The sequence below is a fragment of the Mytilus californianus genome, unplaced genomic scaffold, assembly GCF_021869535.1.
Source record: "Mytilus californianus isolate M0D057914Y unplaced genomic scaffold, xbMytCali1.0.p SCAF_2, whole genome shotgun sequence".
Classification (NCBI taxonomy): Eukaryota; Metazoa; Mollusca; class Bivalvia; order Mytilida; family Mytilidae; genus Mytilus; species Mytilus californianus.
The window spans coordinates 107,014,659-107,032,498 of NW_026262668.1; the positions used below are offsets into that span (position 1 = coordinate 107,014,659).

The following is a 17,840-nucleotide window of genomic DNA, read 5'->3' on the forward strand; positions in this document are numbered from 1 at the left end:
CACCTGTTTATATAATTTAACATTGCAATAAGATATAACATGACTGCTAACTTCTGTTTACTTGGATACTTCGTATAATAAATAGGAATCAATTTTTATACGCCTGTCAAAATTTTGACTGGACGTATTATGGTATACAAAAGTCGTCTGTCCGTCTGTCTGTCCGGCGTAAACATGTTGCACTGTAACTTGAGAACGACTTATCCAAATTTCATGAAACTTAACATAGTTGTTTCTTATGATGGTCAAACAATCTATACTTTTTGGTGAAAATAAGATTAAAACTTTTTGAATTACGGGACTTCGTATACACGTAACTAAAACAGGTGTGTGTTTTTTTTCACATGTCGCGCCGTATCTCAAAACCGATTTATGATTATTGCTTAAAATTTTTACACACTTCTTAGTTATATTAATCTAAATATCTGTATACTTTTTGGTTTTGATTCAAAATTTTATTTTAGAGATATTGATTTTTTTTTTTTAAAAGGGGGGGTTTTCACATGTCGCGCCGTATCTCAAAAACGATGTATGATTATTGCTTAAAATTTTACACACTTCTTATTATATTGATCTAAAGATCTGTATACTTTTTGGTTTTGATTCAAAATTTTATTTTAGAGATATTGAGTTTTTTGTAAAAAAAAGGGGGGTTTTCGCATGTCGCGCCGTATGTCAGAAACTATTTATGATTATTGCATAAAAATTCACACACAAGACGACGAGCGTATCATGCACTCATGGCGCAGCTGTTTATCCTCTAATATTAACCAGTTCTGGAGACTTACATATATAAAAAGATAGTTCATTTTCAGTCCTCAGCAGGAATATATATTATGCCAACACCCAGGTTCAATGGGAATTTTTACACCACAGGAAGATAATTGAATATCTTGATGCCATTATTGAATATATTTATCTTATAAAACCTGTTTTATCAGATCTTTATTGTCAGAACTATCTTGATTGACAAATACATATCCTAATCCTGTATCGTTAAATATTGATCCAATTAAATTTCAACCATTTGAAGGACTGACTGCTTTTTTGCTTTTTAAAAACAAAGTAATAATCTATACATATTACCACTTAATTTTTCACCATGCAATATTTTTCTCCAAAATGATTCCATTCTTATTTTAACTTTTATTTCTAATGGAAATCTGCCTAATTCTCCATAGACCATATACTTAGGTGTTGTAGACCTTACTTTTAAAATTCGTTTACATGACCTAAGTGAATTTGTTCTAAAATTTCTTCAATAATTTCCTTAATATTATATAATTTCAAGAAACTGGTTCATATGACTTTAAATCTTATATGAGAAAAAAAGGACAGACTTCATTGAAATTCGCTTTACATTTTCTGCTGATGTAATCAGAGGTAAAAAAGGCTAGAAAAGTGAGATTTTATTCTGTTATCGGAAAGTGATAGATTTGAGTGATTATTTGTTTTGTTTGATTATCTCTAATCATCAGTTTTGTGATGCTATTCTTTTGTTTGAACTATAATATTAAAGTTTGCAGAAATGTACATGTACATACATACTGGACTATTTAGAGCCTGACATATAGCCACCTGGCTGAAGACTGTATGTTAGAATCATTTGGTTATTTTTGTCATTAGATTGCTGCCCCATTGAAGTGTAGCACACTTATTCTTTCATTAAATTCAACTCATATTATAACTTTATTTATTTCTCTTATTTTTTTTTTATGCCCCACCTACGATAGTAGAGGGGCATTATGTTTTTGGTCTGTGCGTCCGTTCGTTCATTCGTTCGTCTGTCCCGCTTCAAGTTAAAATTTTTGGTCAAGGTAGTTTTCGATGAAGTTGAAGTCCAATCAACTTGAAACTTAGTACACATGTTCCCTGTGATATGATCTTTCTAATTTTAATGCCAAATTAGAGTTTTTACCCCAATTTCACAGTCCACTGAACATAGAAAATGATAGTGCGAGTGGGCATCCGTGTACTATTCTTGTTCATTTTAAATTCCTCCTTCATTGTATAGATAATAGCAATATTTACATACAAGTAAAGGAACAAAGGTTGAGAAGTAAAATACCATGTATTAGGCTCATATCATACTGCAATAAGCCAATGATCTGTAATTGTTAGTCCACACTGTTACATAATGAAATTCACAAATGAAAATACAGGTGATTTCGAAATTTGATAGCTGTTGAAGCTCGGTATGTAATTTACTTTGTCACAGAGTGATCATATTAGAGGGAAGTTGTATATATATACAGACTGTTTTGTCGTAATTACTTTTATGATTTTCAAAGGAAATTATTGCATTATTATATATGGTAAAAGTTAGGTAAAAATAGCTCCAAAAAATAACATAATTTGAATATTGAATGCTAGAGGCCACACAAGGGTTTTTTATGGGTGATTTAAATGACCAGGGATAATGATCTAGATAATTAAAATGAGCAGGTTTATGGGATAATTAAAATGTTTTATGTCATATCTGAAGTTTTACTATTTTTATGGAAGAAAGAATTTCATTAAATAGGCTGTTTATAGGCTGAATATGGAAATAAAAATATTTGTCCAGTTTTAATGTGACCTTGAGGTACTGATTAGATCTTTTATGGTGTTTTGATGTACTAGCTCAAAGATTTTCATCTAGGAAAATTTTTTGCATTTACATCGTATTCATTAAATTTTTCTCTGGTTTAAAAATGCTTAAAAAATGTCAAACACAATACTATAACAATTTGAATTGCATCAAAAGTACATATATATTTCGAAAGTAAGATTTGATGTATGCTGTCAGTATACGTATATTACTAGACATTTGTGGCTTAAAAAAGAAGACAAGTAATGGGTAAGGAACTTTTTGGGAGATGACAGTAGAAGAGTGGTCAATATTGATAGAATTTCTTTCGCAATTGCAATATGACAAAAACTGACAATCTGCCCTCAATAAGAATCAGTATCAGCTCAATTACTTAGTGACGTGTTTTAATCAAGTCCAACATTTCAAAGTAAATCTTTTAAGAATTGAACTTTAAACCTTCAGTATCAATAACTGTTTAAAACAAACATTTAATTTGTCTCTATATTCTATTTCAGGACCTATGGTACCTATTATATTTGTTCTCATCCTGAACATACATGAAATATTTGACACTGGACATAAAGCAAAGTACAATCAATCATTCTATATTCTATGTTTCAATATTTTTATGATCGGAATTTTGATATTTTATGAGTCAAATAGGGGGAGGAGCTACCAAAATTTAAATGTAAAGTAGTATTCTTTCATGATTAATGGAAAAGTGAAATGTAATAGGCACCAGGGCTGCTATGTCGTCATGAAAAAAATTCTAGTATTGTTCATACTTCGCTCAAATTTAGTTTATATGGTGCTATTTTCAGAAATATGTAAAAGTTTTGTTCAGTATCCTATTTTCAAGCTGATGGTTTTGCAAAATAGTGGTATTTTGAAAGGAAAAAGTCTGTTATACAACAACATTAAACGTAAAAACATATGGCTGACAGCAACCAACTGCAACCAAGGGATAATAGGTTAATGGTTTTGGATAATGTAGTGGGGTTTAACAAGTTTGTGAGCTCTCAAACTTCCCCTCACCTTTGGCAATGGTGTAACAGCACAACAAAGGGAAACAAATGTACAAATTAGTTGGACTCATCAGATTGGTACAAGAACAAATAACATAAATACAAAAGACAAAAAGTACCAATCTAGGAGTTATTGTCTTTACTGGAAGCTAATTCAAAGCCCAATTTCAACTAGTAAATCCTCATTCAGACAGCAACAGAAAAACCTGCAAAAACCAATAAAGCTGTTTCAATTTTGGAGGAGTACAGTCTGAATGCTCAACTGAAAGTTTTAACAATTAATGGACAAACTGTTTCATATGATCACCTGCAGTTGTATCCTATCATATTTTGTAAATAAGTACATGAAAACAAACCATCACAGCTTCTTGGCCCTCTTGTCAAGTTTCAAGTAAAATTAATCAAATGAGATATAACGTTTTATATTTGTCATTGTATGTTTATTTGTTTCTGTTTTGGGTACAGATGATACAATCCATAGTGTCTCTGTTGTCACCATATGTAAAACATATGTAAACCATATATACTATATCTATAATGCACAAGTAAATACACCTGTTTCAGTTCAGATTTATTGTGATGTTTTTGTTTTAGATGACTTTAATCATACTTAAAAGTAAAAAGTAGTGACATAGAGTTCATGCCCTGATCTTGTTTAGAATTTGTCATGTTAATATGTCTCCACCCTCAGTCATGAACATTGCTGATTCATCGTTCACCTGTACTTCATTCATATTTACACTCAATTTTGGTTGCAGTTTTTAATGTTGAATTTGAACAAGTTTACTTCCTTCTTACATGTCTAATGTTGTATATGGAATAAATGTGTGCTCAGTTGTGGAGCAAGAAGTATAAATATACAGCCATTTTAAAAATGTTTGTTACCATAGCAGCAATGATGATTATCTTAATTTTACCTAATCTTACAAATTTGCATATTTCAACAGCCATGGAGGTTTAAAGCTACATTTGTATTTTTGAGGTGAACCATTTCTTGAATAAAAAAACCTATACATGCACCTATACTGTGCCATGCTCCTTTGTTCAGAAACTTGTCTGCCTCTTGTGGGTGTCCCAATGTATGTAGATGTAAGCAGTGTTAAGTTTAAAAGAAGCCAAAAATGTCTAATGAAATGGTAAATTGAAAAATGGCTGTTGTTAGGTTGTTAGTCCCTTGAAGAGTCAAAGATGTTTTATATTTTATATGTTCTTTGATATTGCTGAAATGTAGAGCATTTGAATTGAAAGCAAAAAGATTGAACAGGATACAGAAGTGATACATTCTATGTGCATTGCAGTACTATCCATTTTTACTGGAAAAACAACCTTGTTTAAATTTATCTTATAAGTACCAGATTTTGAAAATCATTTGAACACAAAGTTTGGTTGAATATTTGATACTGTCCTGTATAGAATTGCCATTGTATACAGCAAAATAGGAGACAATCAAAAACTAGAAGGCAAAGAAAAACAGGCAATGCCATGATTGAAAAGATGAACAACAGTCTATGAAAACAGAAAACTATAGACTAAGCTACACGAACCCAACAAAAACAGAGGGTGATCTCAAATCCTACAGAAAGGTCAGGTCCTGTTCCACAAGTGGCACTCGTCATGATACTCAGACAAGGAAGAATCAATGATAAGTCTTATTCAGTAATGTCACAATCAAGGAAAAGAGGATTGATTGTTGACAATTGGAACATATTCATGGTTTGAGCTCTTAAATTAATTGAATATATTATGAATGTACTGATACTAAAAGTCGAATTTGTATGCCTCTTTTACTCTCAGGTCCAGTCAAATTGGGGATGTTAAATTGCATGCCTGGTATTAGAAGAGCACCACACACTGCATGTATTTAATGCCTGGGTGTTGGAAAAGTGCATGCTACTTTCTGTATGTAAAAGAAACTTTGCAAAAAATTATGATGGTCTGTAGGTGGCATATTTTAAGACATTTTTGTTGCCTTTACCAGAGGCAACATATCTTCTTGCAAGTGGTTGTTCAAATTTCCTCCCTTCATCCTGGTGACCCCTCTTTGCAGAACATACCTAAATGCATTAATGTTTTCTAGTATTGTGTTTCTGTCCTGCATATCAGTATTCATTGATACTTTAGAAAAGGACAATCAATCAATCCTTTAAATGTGTAATATATACCTTATAGTTCCTTTTACAATTATTTACAAAATTCTCTTGATTGACAACTAGTAAATTTATATGAGCTGTAGATATTTATCAAACTTTGCTGACCTTTTTGTCAAATAGAACCTGTAGAAACCACAAGACCCTAAGGATATGACATATAGTATTTCTTGTAACTCACAGTTCAAAGCAAATTGTATGTAACAGCAGTAATATGAGGTTGTAATTTAGACCACAACATTTAGTACATGATTATTGTTTAGGGTCATAGGTCATGATCCTATTGGTACTGTCCTTGTTTCTATTACATTAGTGTTTTGTAAGAGGATATGATCTGTTTTTGACATTGTGACCTCTTCTATACCTGAATAATTACTCAAAGGCATCCACCTTGAAGTTTTATAATCAACTCAACAATATCCTGCTGGTGTTTTATAATATTTTTTTTGTGAATACTTGAAAAGCAGTCTTACAACTTAAAATTTTAACAGATATATTAAATAATAAATTTTTATCTGCACACATCTGTTAAATTAACAGAAATCAGTGCTACTTTTTGAATGGATTTAAAAAATGGTGAAATGCAGTAACATCCTTTTAAACATAAAAGTATTTATTATTGACTGTTATTACCTGTGAGATGCACACCTGTATCCGATGTTCAAGGACACTTTTTTTTTTAATTTTGCTAGAAAGAGGAATGAATTTGAATGCATGAAACTCTTCCTGTACATGTGTATTTTTATCAGCATATATTGATTTCTATAAAACTGCCAAATACAGATGTCTGAATTTATAAGGAAGTGACATTTATTGAATACCTTGTAATTACATTCTACACCAGAATACATGAAACATCTTAAGATGGAAGGTTATAGCAAAGATAGAATTCAATTATTTTCCTTCTTCATTTCCATTATGATCTTATTATCAGACATCTAAATATAGTTCTTTCGGAAAATACATGTATTATTCTTTGTATAATACAAGCATGTTACATGCATCAGTACTTATTTTGTAAAAAAAAATCACCTGGAATTAAACTTATATAATGAAAAGAAGCCTTTGAATTTTATACAGTGTGCTTAAAATGTAAGAAAAACTTAAACATGTAATAAAACCTTTGAATATAACCTTTTAAGAAGATACCTGCATGAGGTTGCATTTCAATTATATAATTATGAGTCAGACTGTTTAATACAGTGACTGAAAACTCCTTTAATTGACGTGTGTTACATAGTTAATCAATGAATGGAAGGCAAAGGAAAGTTAAAAGGGATGATTTGTGAGGGTGAGCTGTTTGAAGCGTGAAGTGATTAAAAATCTGTATTGGTCATAATAAAACAAGGCTGTTAAGCACACAATTATAACATCTTGCAGAATTAGTGTTATAGAAGGGGGAACATACATAGACTGGTCAACTATATGCACTAAAGCAATAATGACTATAGTTACCCGTAAGGGAAATACAAAAAGCTTCTAAATAATTATAATGGAGAAATCTTAAAGATTGTAGTTTATTTAATAAGCATATTGCATGTACTTGTTTCTCTCATGTCAAAACTAATTTGAGATGGCAAATTATGTTCTTGTACTCATGATGAAGAAGAAAAATGTACACACAAGGGTAGTGATATTTTTGTATGTTTGTGCAATATTTCATTTTCTGCTCCATATATATAGTATGGAAAAGTCATTTTAAAGATTTTTGTATGCTGCATTTTATTTGAATAACTTTAATAGTAAAATTTCTTTTTTTTCAGAGGAAAATTTGCTGTAGTGAGAAAACTAGTGCACATAGAAACAAAACAAACAGTTGCTGCAAAGTACATTAAGAAACGTCGACGTGGTAAAACATGTCGAGAGGAAATACTACGGGAAGTTGTGATGTTAGAAAATGCCATATCACATCCAAGACTGGTACAGTTATTGGAGGTGTTTGAAACACCGACAGAACTTATTTTAATTACAGAATAGTAAGTGTGGGAAGGAAGTTGTGATTAATTACATAAAACAGGATGGGAGTTCAACATGTTATTATTGAAAAGATATTTTGTATGTACCATATTACTACTTCGATTTACAATTGAACTTGAAACAAGATTACAAAGGCCAAAAATAAGGAAATTATTATCTAGGGGTGGATCAAGGTTGAAATAATTTATCTTTTGATAAAGTACATATATGCTACAATTTTATCAAGGAAATCACATGTGACAGTATGAGACAACATAAAAGAATTCACAGCTGTTGTAACTTTTCTGCATTAAATTTCTTTACTGAGTCATCTTAATCAGTTATACAATGTATTATTAGATATTACCATGTTTAGCAGTAAACAGGTTTTTTCAGGGATAGGGAAATGAAATTGAATAGTAGAACAACTTTTATTGTCATGTCTTTATTTAATATGAATTTTGATGATTTATGATGGATATACAGGAAAATCTTCAGTACAACCAAATTTGTACATTGACACAAAAAATTGAAAGCTGAATTTGTAAAGAAATTGGGATAAAAATCATTGACCTCTTGATTATCTTCCGTGGTAATTAAAAAAAAAATGCAATATCATATGAAAACATTTACAACAAAACATTTTAACTAATTGAAAACAACTGAAATAGAAGTAATATAAAAATTAAAAAGAAGTTGATTTAACTTACATTTGAAACATAAGGATTACAGAGTTAATCTTGATATATGACACTTGTCAAAATTGTCTGAAACGTTTACCATGTTTTAGATGAGATTTGTTATGAAATGAAAATATTGAATAGGAAAAAAACCAAGGACATGTTAAAATTAATTCTGGAATAGTATTTTTTTTTATCAGTAGAGGGAGGGGGCAATCTGCTTCATTAGACAAACTTTCTAATTATCTAATAGTTATTTTTTGCTATAACTGGAAGTTTTCACATAAAAAGTTCAGAATATATCTTGTAATTTTCTTTTAATTTGGTGATCAGTTGGAACTTGGACTAACTAAATGATCCCTGACCTCTACAAAATGTATGCAACACAAGAAACTAGGAAGAATGTTTTTAGTACTTTTATCATAATTTCTTAAACCAATAATTTACTTCAGCTGTAATTAAAATAGGCATTAAGTAGGCAGTTATTGTTGTATACCTCATTATATTTACATTTAATTTGATGCATGACTTAGTCTTATTTCATGCTTCATTAAGTTTGATGCTTATTTCAGCTGCTCTGGCGGAGAATTGTTTCATGAATGTGTTACAGAAGAATCCTTTGAAGAAAGAGATGTTGTCAAGATTATGAAACAGATTTTAGAAGGACTTGACTATCTTCATCAAAGAAACATAGTACATTTAGATATAAAGGTATTGATGTTGGCTGAAAGAGATATTAATTTATTAGGGTAATAAGTATAAACTTGGTGTTGCAGTCATAAGATATTTAATGTTACCAACCATACAGTGAGAAGGCTGAATTGGATGAAGTTTGTTGAGTGATTTTGTGTGTCTTTGTTAACTGGATTTTCGAAGGAAATATAGGTTATTAAAATGTGGATGTAAGGCGGGCAGCTGAGCGGGCTGACGGGCGGCTGCCAAACAGTGTCAGCACAATAACATGAAAACGCTTTAACAAATTTTTTTCAAATTTAAATATGTTGTTTCCTGGGACTTAATGAAGGTCTAGTTCAATTTTCAAGATTTTAGTATTTCTCCTTTTTGAGTTATCGCCCTTTTTAAATATCCAAAAGTGGAATTTTTAAATATTTTACTCTTGTTATCATGTTATGATTTGTCTTATCTCACGATAAAATTGGAGTGACATATTTATTTGAAAATTATCTATTTCCTAAGTGGTAATGATTATAAGCTATATCATTAGACATTTTGAAGATTATTACATTATTAATTATTATATATGTAATGTTAGAGTACTATGTTAAACCATAGTTCTGTTCAATTAGATCTGGGAAATATTTTAGCATATGATAATGATTTATTTTCATTATTAATTAGATCTTGGAAATCTTTTAGCATATGATAATCATTGGAGTGACAGATTTATTTGAAAATTATCTGTTTTCTGATAATAAGATCTGTAGGACTGTATATATAAAGTTTGAAACTTACTAGTAGGACTGTATAAATGAAGTTTGAAATTTACTGTTCATTATTAAAAAAATTGTAGATAATTAAGTGTCCCTAAATCATATATATTCTTACCTCTACCCCCTTCAATTTGAGAATGTGCCTTTATCTTGTAAACGGTCAAGATCCCCACCCTTAAACCATAAAAATTCTTGTATGGGGCAATAAAACAAATCAAATGACATATTGGGATAGTCCTGGGGTTCACACCTACCCAAGGCTCCCAAAACGGTCATATATTCCGGACATTTGTATAATGTCCGTTAAAAGTCCGGCTGGGCAATGCACGAAACGGTCATCTACTTTTAAGTTTTCAAGGCTTTCTTAAGAAACGGTCATGTTAACATAATTTGCGATCTTTTTAACCCAACCTTTTGCCTTTAACAGCCACACATTTCCGGTCATAAAAGTGACATGATCATTAAATACTATCAAAACAACCCCTACTTTAATACCTTCTCAATCTAATCAAGGCTAATTAGTTGTTGAACAGCTGAAATTGACCTGTTCAGGTGACAGGTTAACTATTTTGAACCTGACATTGATTGGTCTATTCAAAGTTATTTTCTTACATTTCACCGGTTTGCATCTAATTAATTTAGTCAAAAAGATTTAAATTATCAGAAATACATTTACAAATATGATTTGATGAAAAAATTAAAAAGGTGAAAATGAAAAATCGTCATAACCACGTTGTTTCACAGTCGCCTGAAGATTTCATAATTATAGCCCAAAAATGGGGGAAATCAAATATTTTTAGTAGTATTATATAGAATAATAGAGATATTTTATTTCCCCCATTTTTTCGCTATAATTATGAAATCTTCAGGCGACTGTGGTTGTTTGAACCAGAGACACGACTCTGTTTGAACTAGTACACGTGTGCGCATGTGCGCAGGTGTGAAATTTAATTATGCATTCTTATTTCTTCAAAAAATGCTTAAATTGTCATTGATACCTTTATCTCACGTTTATTTCGAATATTTTCTTGAAGAAATAACGTAGAATGAGCTACTTACACTCATTCATGCTTTGCAAACGTACACGGAATTTACGTATCCGTCTCTGGTCCATGTTTTACCATTGTCAAGATAACATCCGGTATTAGATTTAAAAACGAAAGTAAAGTTTTTGACAACGTTATTTTGCAGAAATAAAGAGTCTAAGGCAGATATAAGTACGCTGATGTTGCACACTTCGAATGATGCACTGAAAGTTTACGTCAGAACTTCGAATTTGAATCAAAGAAAGTTTAATATTGTTTTTTTTTAATGTCAATCATTGGGATGGCCAACTCGGCAACTGAATCCCATAATTGCCTTTTGTTTATTTAGTCTTAAGTATTAAAATCGGGATAATATATAAAATGTCCGGCTGGCTAAAAATAATTTTGGAAGCCCTGCACCTACCCTCCTTTTTTTTGAAAACTTGTAAATGTGCAAGCTCCCCACCCTGAAACCATATATATTCTTGTATGTTACAATAAAACAAATCAAATGAAATAAAAGGTGAGTCCCCTGGGGTCACCCCCACCCCGTTCTGTTTGAGAACTTGTAAACGGTAGAGATCCCCACCCCTAAACCATATATATTCTTGTATGGGACAATAAAACAAATCAAATGAAATATAGGGGAAGTCCTTTGGGGTAACCCCCACCCCCTTCTGTTTGAGAAATTGGAAACGGTTGAGATCCCCACCCCTAAACCATATATATTCTTGTATGGGACAATAAAACAAATCAAATGAAATTTAGGGGAAGTCCACAAGGGTAAACCCCACCCCCTTCTTTTTGAAAACTTGTAAATGGTTGAGATCCCCACCCCTTAACCATATATAATCTTTAATGGGACAATAAAACAAATCAAATGAAAATTAGGGGAAGTCCCCTGGGGTAACCCCCGACCCTTTTTTTGGAAAACTTGTAAACAGTCAAGATCCCCACCCTGAAACCATTTTTCTTCTTGTATATAACAATAAAACAAATCAAATGAAATAAAAGTCGAGTCCCCTGGGGTCTTTTTTGTGATTGAGTTATTTTCCTTTGAACAGAAATTGTTAATTATATACATAAATTTTGATTACACTAAGCCTTTATAGATAATTTTCATATGTTTATATGTCCTGTAATCAGTTTACTAAACATATGGTTAATGTCTTATCTTGAGTGACAGATTTATTTGAAAATTTTCTGTTTTCTAAGTGTTGATGACTAAAAGCTATCTAGTAGTAAATATAGTAAGAAATTTACTGTTCATTATTAGACATTTTGAAGATAGTTACAGATAAGTTTTATAGATTTTTAAAAGACATTGTATTAATGATAAATAAAATTTTTGATTTTTTTTTCCTTACTTTGGTAAATTGTAAATTGTTTGTTATTCTGTAAAAACTAATTTTCTGAATGCTATATATATTTTTTTGATTAGGTGAACTCCTTTCAAAACTTAGCTTATATTGTCTATTAATAAACATATATTTAGATTTCTAATTTTGGGCCCAGTTTTCAAGTTGGTCCAAATCAGGGTCCAAAATTAAACTGTGTTTGATTTCAACATAAATTGAATATATATAGGGTTCTTTGAAATGCTGAATCTAAACCTGTATTTATTTTCATTATTAGTTAGATAATACCACATCGAGGTACTAAGGGTCCTAAATTAAACTTTTATTTAATCAACAATTGAATTCTTGGGTTCTTTGATATGCTGATTTTAACAATGTTTGATTGTTAAATCATATCTAATTTAAGAGAAATTAGTCATCACTGGTTGTTGTTAATATATTATTGATTATAATTTGAAAAATTACATCATTTCTAATTTTATAGAACTTAGTCATCACTTTATTCATTATAATCATATCTATTTATCAAGTTTGAGTTATTTCCCTTTGCACAGAAAATATATGGATAAAATTAAATTGTGTTTCATTTCAACTTAAATTAAATATGTAGGACTCAAATCTATGGCAGATTCCTAATCTATGGCAAATATGACGTCATGACATCCCAAATCTATGGCAGATTTTTTACAATCCTAATCTATGGCAAGTTTTGTAGTTTCCTAATCTATGGTGGATTTTTGTTGTTTCCAAATCTATGGCAAATTTTGTTCAAATGAAAAACAATGCAGTACATATACGACAATGACTTGTCTTAAACAAGTGGACATGTACCACAACAGGAGCATGTCTATAAACATTTGTGAAATAAACATTCCATAATGGTCAACCAAATCGTGATTGCAGACAAAACATTTTGTAAATGATGAATTCATATAACTTAATACAGACTTCAAGATTGAAATGATGTGCCCCGTAAAAATAAATATTTTTTAATCTGTGCATAGTACCTGTTTAACCCATTCATTAAACCAACTAGTAAGTCCCTTAACAAACAAGAAGGCAGGTTTTTATAAAAAAAAATATATATAAATAAAAATGAACAGTTTGAATTTTCACATAATGTTATTTCACCGTTAATACTTTTTTTTTTATTTGATGACAATATAATTTAATTTTGGATGTAACACGTCTTCCGATTGGCTGACGTTGTTTTGTTTATCAGCACATAGACATAATTTTGTCATGTGACCTTGACGTCATCAACGTTTTTTCATGATTTACTCCGGTTTAAAATGGAATTAAGAATTAAATTATAAGAAATGACTGTAATATTCTTTCTGTCTATTCGAAATAACATAAAAATGTGGTGCACACTTTAAAATAACCCGCATAGCAGGTTATTCAGTGTGCACCACATTTTTGATGTTATTTCTTCATGGACAGAAAAAATATTACATTCATTCCTTAATTAAATCAAATTGGTATCCGGTTATTTAATCTTTCAATTAATAAACTTTGCCAGCCGTAAAATATTTATTATAAAAATCCTTTTCTAAAATATCCGGTACTGAAAACAGCGGTGTCCTTATTCATTAAGGGCTTCGTCCGGTACAGCACATTTTGTCCCTCTTTCGGATGATAGGTCACATTTTCCTTTAAACCATCCGCAAATTGTTTAAAAATGTTCAAAACTATGGGTTCCGCCATCGTAAGTGGCGGCGACGATGTAATATGGCGTTATTCAATTGTGACGTTAGGAAAAGATCTGCCATAGATTTGATTTGTTTGACGTTTGTAAAGTCACATTTGCCATAGATTAGGAATCTGCCATAGATTTGGAACCCGCCATAGATTTGAGTCCTACAAATATATATAGGGTTCTTTCTAATGCTGAATCTAAACCTGTATTTAAATATTAGTTTTTTGGGCCCAGTTTTCAAGTTGGTCCAAATCAGGGTTCAAAATTAAACTTTGTTTGATTCACAAAAATTGAATTTATGTGGTTCCTTGAAATGCTGAATCTTACCATGTATTGAGAGATTTTGGATTGTGAGCTCCTTTATCAAATTGGTCCACATTGTGGTCCAAAGGGTCCTAAATTAATCTTTTGTTTGATTTCATTAAAAAATTAATTTTTGGAGTTCTTTGATATGCTGATTCTGACAATGTACTTTGATTTTGGATATTGGACCATAACAGGTAAATGTCCATTTTCAAATATTTCAGTTCTTTGACCACATTCATTTTGTGTCACAAACCTATGCTGTGTCAAATATTCAACCACAATCCAAATTCAGAGCAGTTTTAAGCTTAAATGAAGTGTCCATACTTGCTCAACTGTTCAGGGTTTGACCTCTGCAGGAAAATCCGGTTTGCTGTCACTCTGACAGCCTCTTGTTTTTTATATGTCCTCTTAAAGAAGACATTGTGTCTAAATTCATGATACAAAATGGTTACATGCACCTGAGGAAACCAGCTTAACAATAGCATACCGGTATTTGTCGCTGTTTTTCATCTCAAAGTCACAGCGAGACCTTCAAAGAGGTGCAAAAGCTCACACTTCACTGCAAATTCTAGACTGCCCTTACACTGGTTTGAACTTTATTCTTTGGAAGATGTCAAGCACACTACATCTTAGCCCTAGATTGCTCAAACATCTGACAGCCTTTTTTAGGACTGGTTGGGGCCATGGGACGTTGGAGCTCAGTCCATATAGAAACATGAAAAGTTTGGGTTGGCAAGTTTCTGTCTTAAAATTGTAATAAATAAATCATACATAATTCAGTTCCTTCAATCACTTTACTTCACGAACATGTAACTTTCATTCACATATTAATCGCTTGTACCACAATCAAAAGCTTTATTTCCATCAACCCCCAATTTTTAGCAACATACTTTCATTTTGAACAAGATATTGCAATCTTTATTACCTCATAGTACTTGTAATCTTGGAAGCTACTTTATACATTGTACATGTAGGTTGACATGGGCTGTATTTGCATTGAATAGATTGGATGAAGAGGCAAATGTTGTTCATATATGCAGGTCACTAGGATCATATGCATACAGAGGCAAATGTTGTTCATATATGCAGGTCACTAGGATCATATGCATGAATAAACTCCTAAATTTCTATGTGCACGGAATGAAATAACACAGCCACATGACAACTTGATCAAAGTGAACGAACGAAGCAAAAAATGGGGGGGTTCAAGGAATATGGCTTTCTTTTGTGCTGCAGGGGGTTAGTAGGAGAATAAAACTTACATATTCTTGAAATGAAATGAATGAGGAATTAAATAAAATTGAGAATGGAAATGGGGAATGTGTCAAAGAGACAACAACCCGACCATAGAGCATACAACAGCCGAAGGCCACCAATGGGTCTTCAATGCAGCGAGAAACTCCTGCATCCGGAGGCGTCCTTCAGCTGGCCCCTAAACAAATATGTATACTAGTTCAGTGATAATGGACGTCAATTTTTGACTCATCTACTTAAAAATGGATCTATTACAATTTTGAGATAGAACTTTGCCTTCCATGTTTTCAATATGGACTGCCCTCTGATGTCACGTGGCCCCAGTCAGTCCTAAAAAAAGGCCTTCAGACATCAGAACAATCTTGTACCAGCTACTTTTAATCAAATATCTGAATAATGTCTACAAGTTACAGACTATTATGGGCAAAGAAATCGAACAGATATTGTTATAATTGCATAATTGTCATTGTTAAAAAAAAACAGAAACAGTACAAACATTGACAACTATTGGGCACATCAAGTTATTTGTTGATAACTGTGCCGGAAAAAATGAACGAATACAAAATTTTTGTGGCTGATTAATGGTATGGGCTGTTGGTTTCATCATGGTTGCTTTGTGATCACTTGTTTCATTTAATGTGTCATCCTAAAATTGTAATATGAGGATGCTAGCTACTTAATGAAGTTTCAGTTTGCAAATTGGGATTTTGGTTTAGTCTGTTTCAAAATCAGATACCCAAAGGGACCAAAAATAGTGTTTTTGCCTATTGCAATATGGTATTTTATCTTTAAACTGTCATACTGTGAAATTTTTAGTTTCTTGACCAATAGTTGTGGTATCATAGCGAGTACATTTTGCCCCAATTTTCAATTTTTATGCCATCTTTTATTTCCTTGTTTCAAGTTAGTGGTCATCCTGTTGGTAGCTGCACTTTGCAGGTTTTTTATACCCCAGTTACAATAGAAAGGGGGCATTATGTTTTCAGGTCTGTCCTTTAGTCCTTCTGTCCAATATCAGTTTAAATTAAAATTTTGGTTTAGGTAGTTTACCATGAAGCTGTGGTCACATCAACTTGAAACTAAGTACACATGTTCAATTTGATGTGAACTTAATATATGTCAAGTTTTGACCCAGATTTTGCTGTTCACTGACCATGGAAATTAAATAATGGGTATCAGAATTAACATTTTGTTAAGGTAGTTTATAATGAATTTGTGGTTTTGCTCTAGATTTTACAGTTCACTGAATGTGGAAATTTGATAGGACTTATCAGGTTAAAGTTTATGGTTAATGTAATCCAAATATATGAAAACCATGAAGTTGTGGTCACAGTAAGCTGAAACTTAGTACACATGTTTATTTGGATAAAATTTAAAAAAATTTATGTCAAATGAGAGTTTTGACTCAACATGGACATATGATAGGTTGAGCTGGGCATGGTTTCAGATGTACATATATTCTTGTTGTGATTAGGTCAATTTCTCAAATACTATTTATAATAAGTCAACAGTAGTCTGTGTGTAGAATGATTATAAGGTATAGATGTCCATCTTCATTTAACCCTGACATCATTTTCATGTATCATCGTAAATGTTAAATTTAGTAAGATTTTAAAGACTTTTGACTTAAATTCAATCCTTATTGGCATAGCAGGCTAGACAAAATAGCATTTCCTTTGTTTCTACATTGATTGTTTTTTAGTTTTTTATGCCCCACCTAGGGGCATTATGTTTTTCATCCTGTGCGTCCGTTCATCCATCCGTCTGTCCGTTTGTCTGTCCAATCGTCCGTCTTTCCCGCTTCAGGTTAAAGTTTTTGGTCAAGGTAGTTTTTGATGAAGTTGAAGTCCAAATAACTTGAAACTTAGTACACATGTTCCCTATGATATAATCTTTCTAATTTCAATCCCAAATTAGAGTTTTGATCCCAATTTCACGGTCCACTGAACATAGAAAATGATAGTGCGAGTGGGGCATCCGTGTACTATGGACACATTCTTGTTTCAAACTAAGTTTGACTTATTATTTCAAACTGTCAGAATTTAGAATGAGGTATACTAGTGTTAAAGGTAGAGAAGCCATATTTGTTTATACTTTTGCATGAGGAGTGGAGTCATATAAAAATGTATGCCTATATGTTTGCTTTGGATTTTTTTCAGCCACAGAATATATTACTGACGCATCCCTTTCCTAAGGGTGATATAAAATTATGTGACTTGGGATTTGCTTGTCTCGTGAACACAGGAGAAGATATCAGGGATATTATAGGAACAGTTGACTATGTTGGTAAGAATGATCAAATAATAGATAAAGAATATTAAACCATCTGTCGTTCATCTAAGTTTGGCCTAACTTTCAGCCTGAATA

At 31.7% G+C, this 17,840-nt stretch overlaps 1 protein-coding gene across 3 annotated transcripts in view; it reads left to right on the forward strand.

Annotated features, from left to right (window-relative positions):
- Positions 1–17,840, forward strand: part of LOC127728528 (serine/threonine-protein kinase 17B-like) — a 51,553-nt gene that overhangs the window by 23,678 nt on the left and 10,035 nt on the right. Inside the window, exons 1-4 of one of the 3 annotated variants that reach the window (XM_052235950.1) lie at positions 6,950–7,035; positions 7,508–7,720; positions 8,953–9,091; positions 17,633–17,759. In XM_052235950.1, the coding sequence (XP_052091910.1) occupies positions 7,632–7,720; positions 8,953–9,091; positions 17,633–17,759 (355 nt within the window). In that variant the 5' untranslated portion in view covers positions 6,950–7,035; positions 7,508–7,631. Of the gene's footprint in view, positions 1–6,949; positions 7,036–7,085; positions 7,202–7,507; positions 7,721–8,952; positions 9,092–17,632; positions 17,760–17,840 lie in introns of those variants that run through there. The other 2 variants (XM_052235952.1, XM_052235949.1) reach the window with 2 other exon arrangements.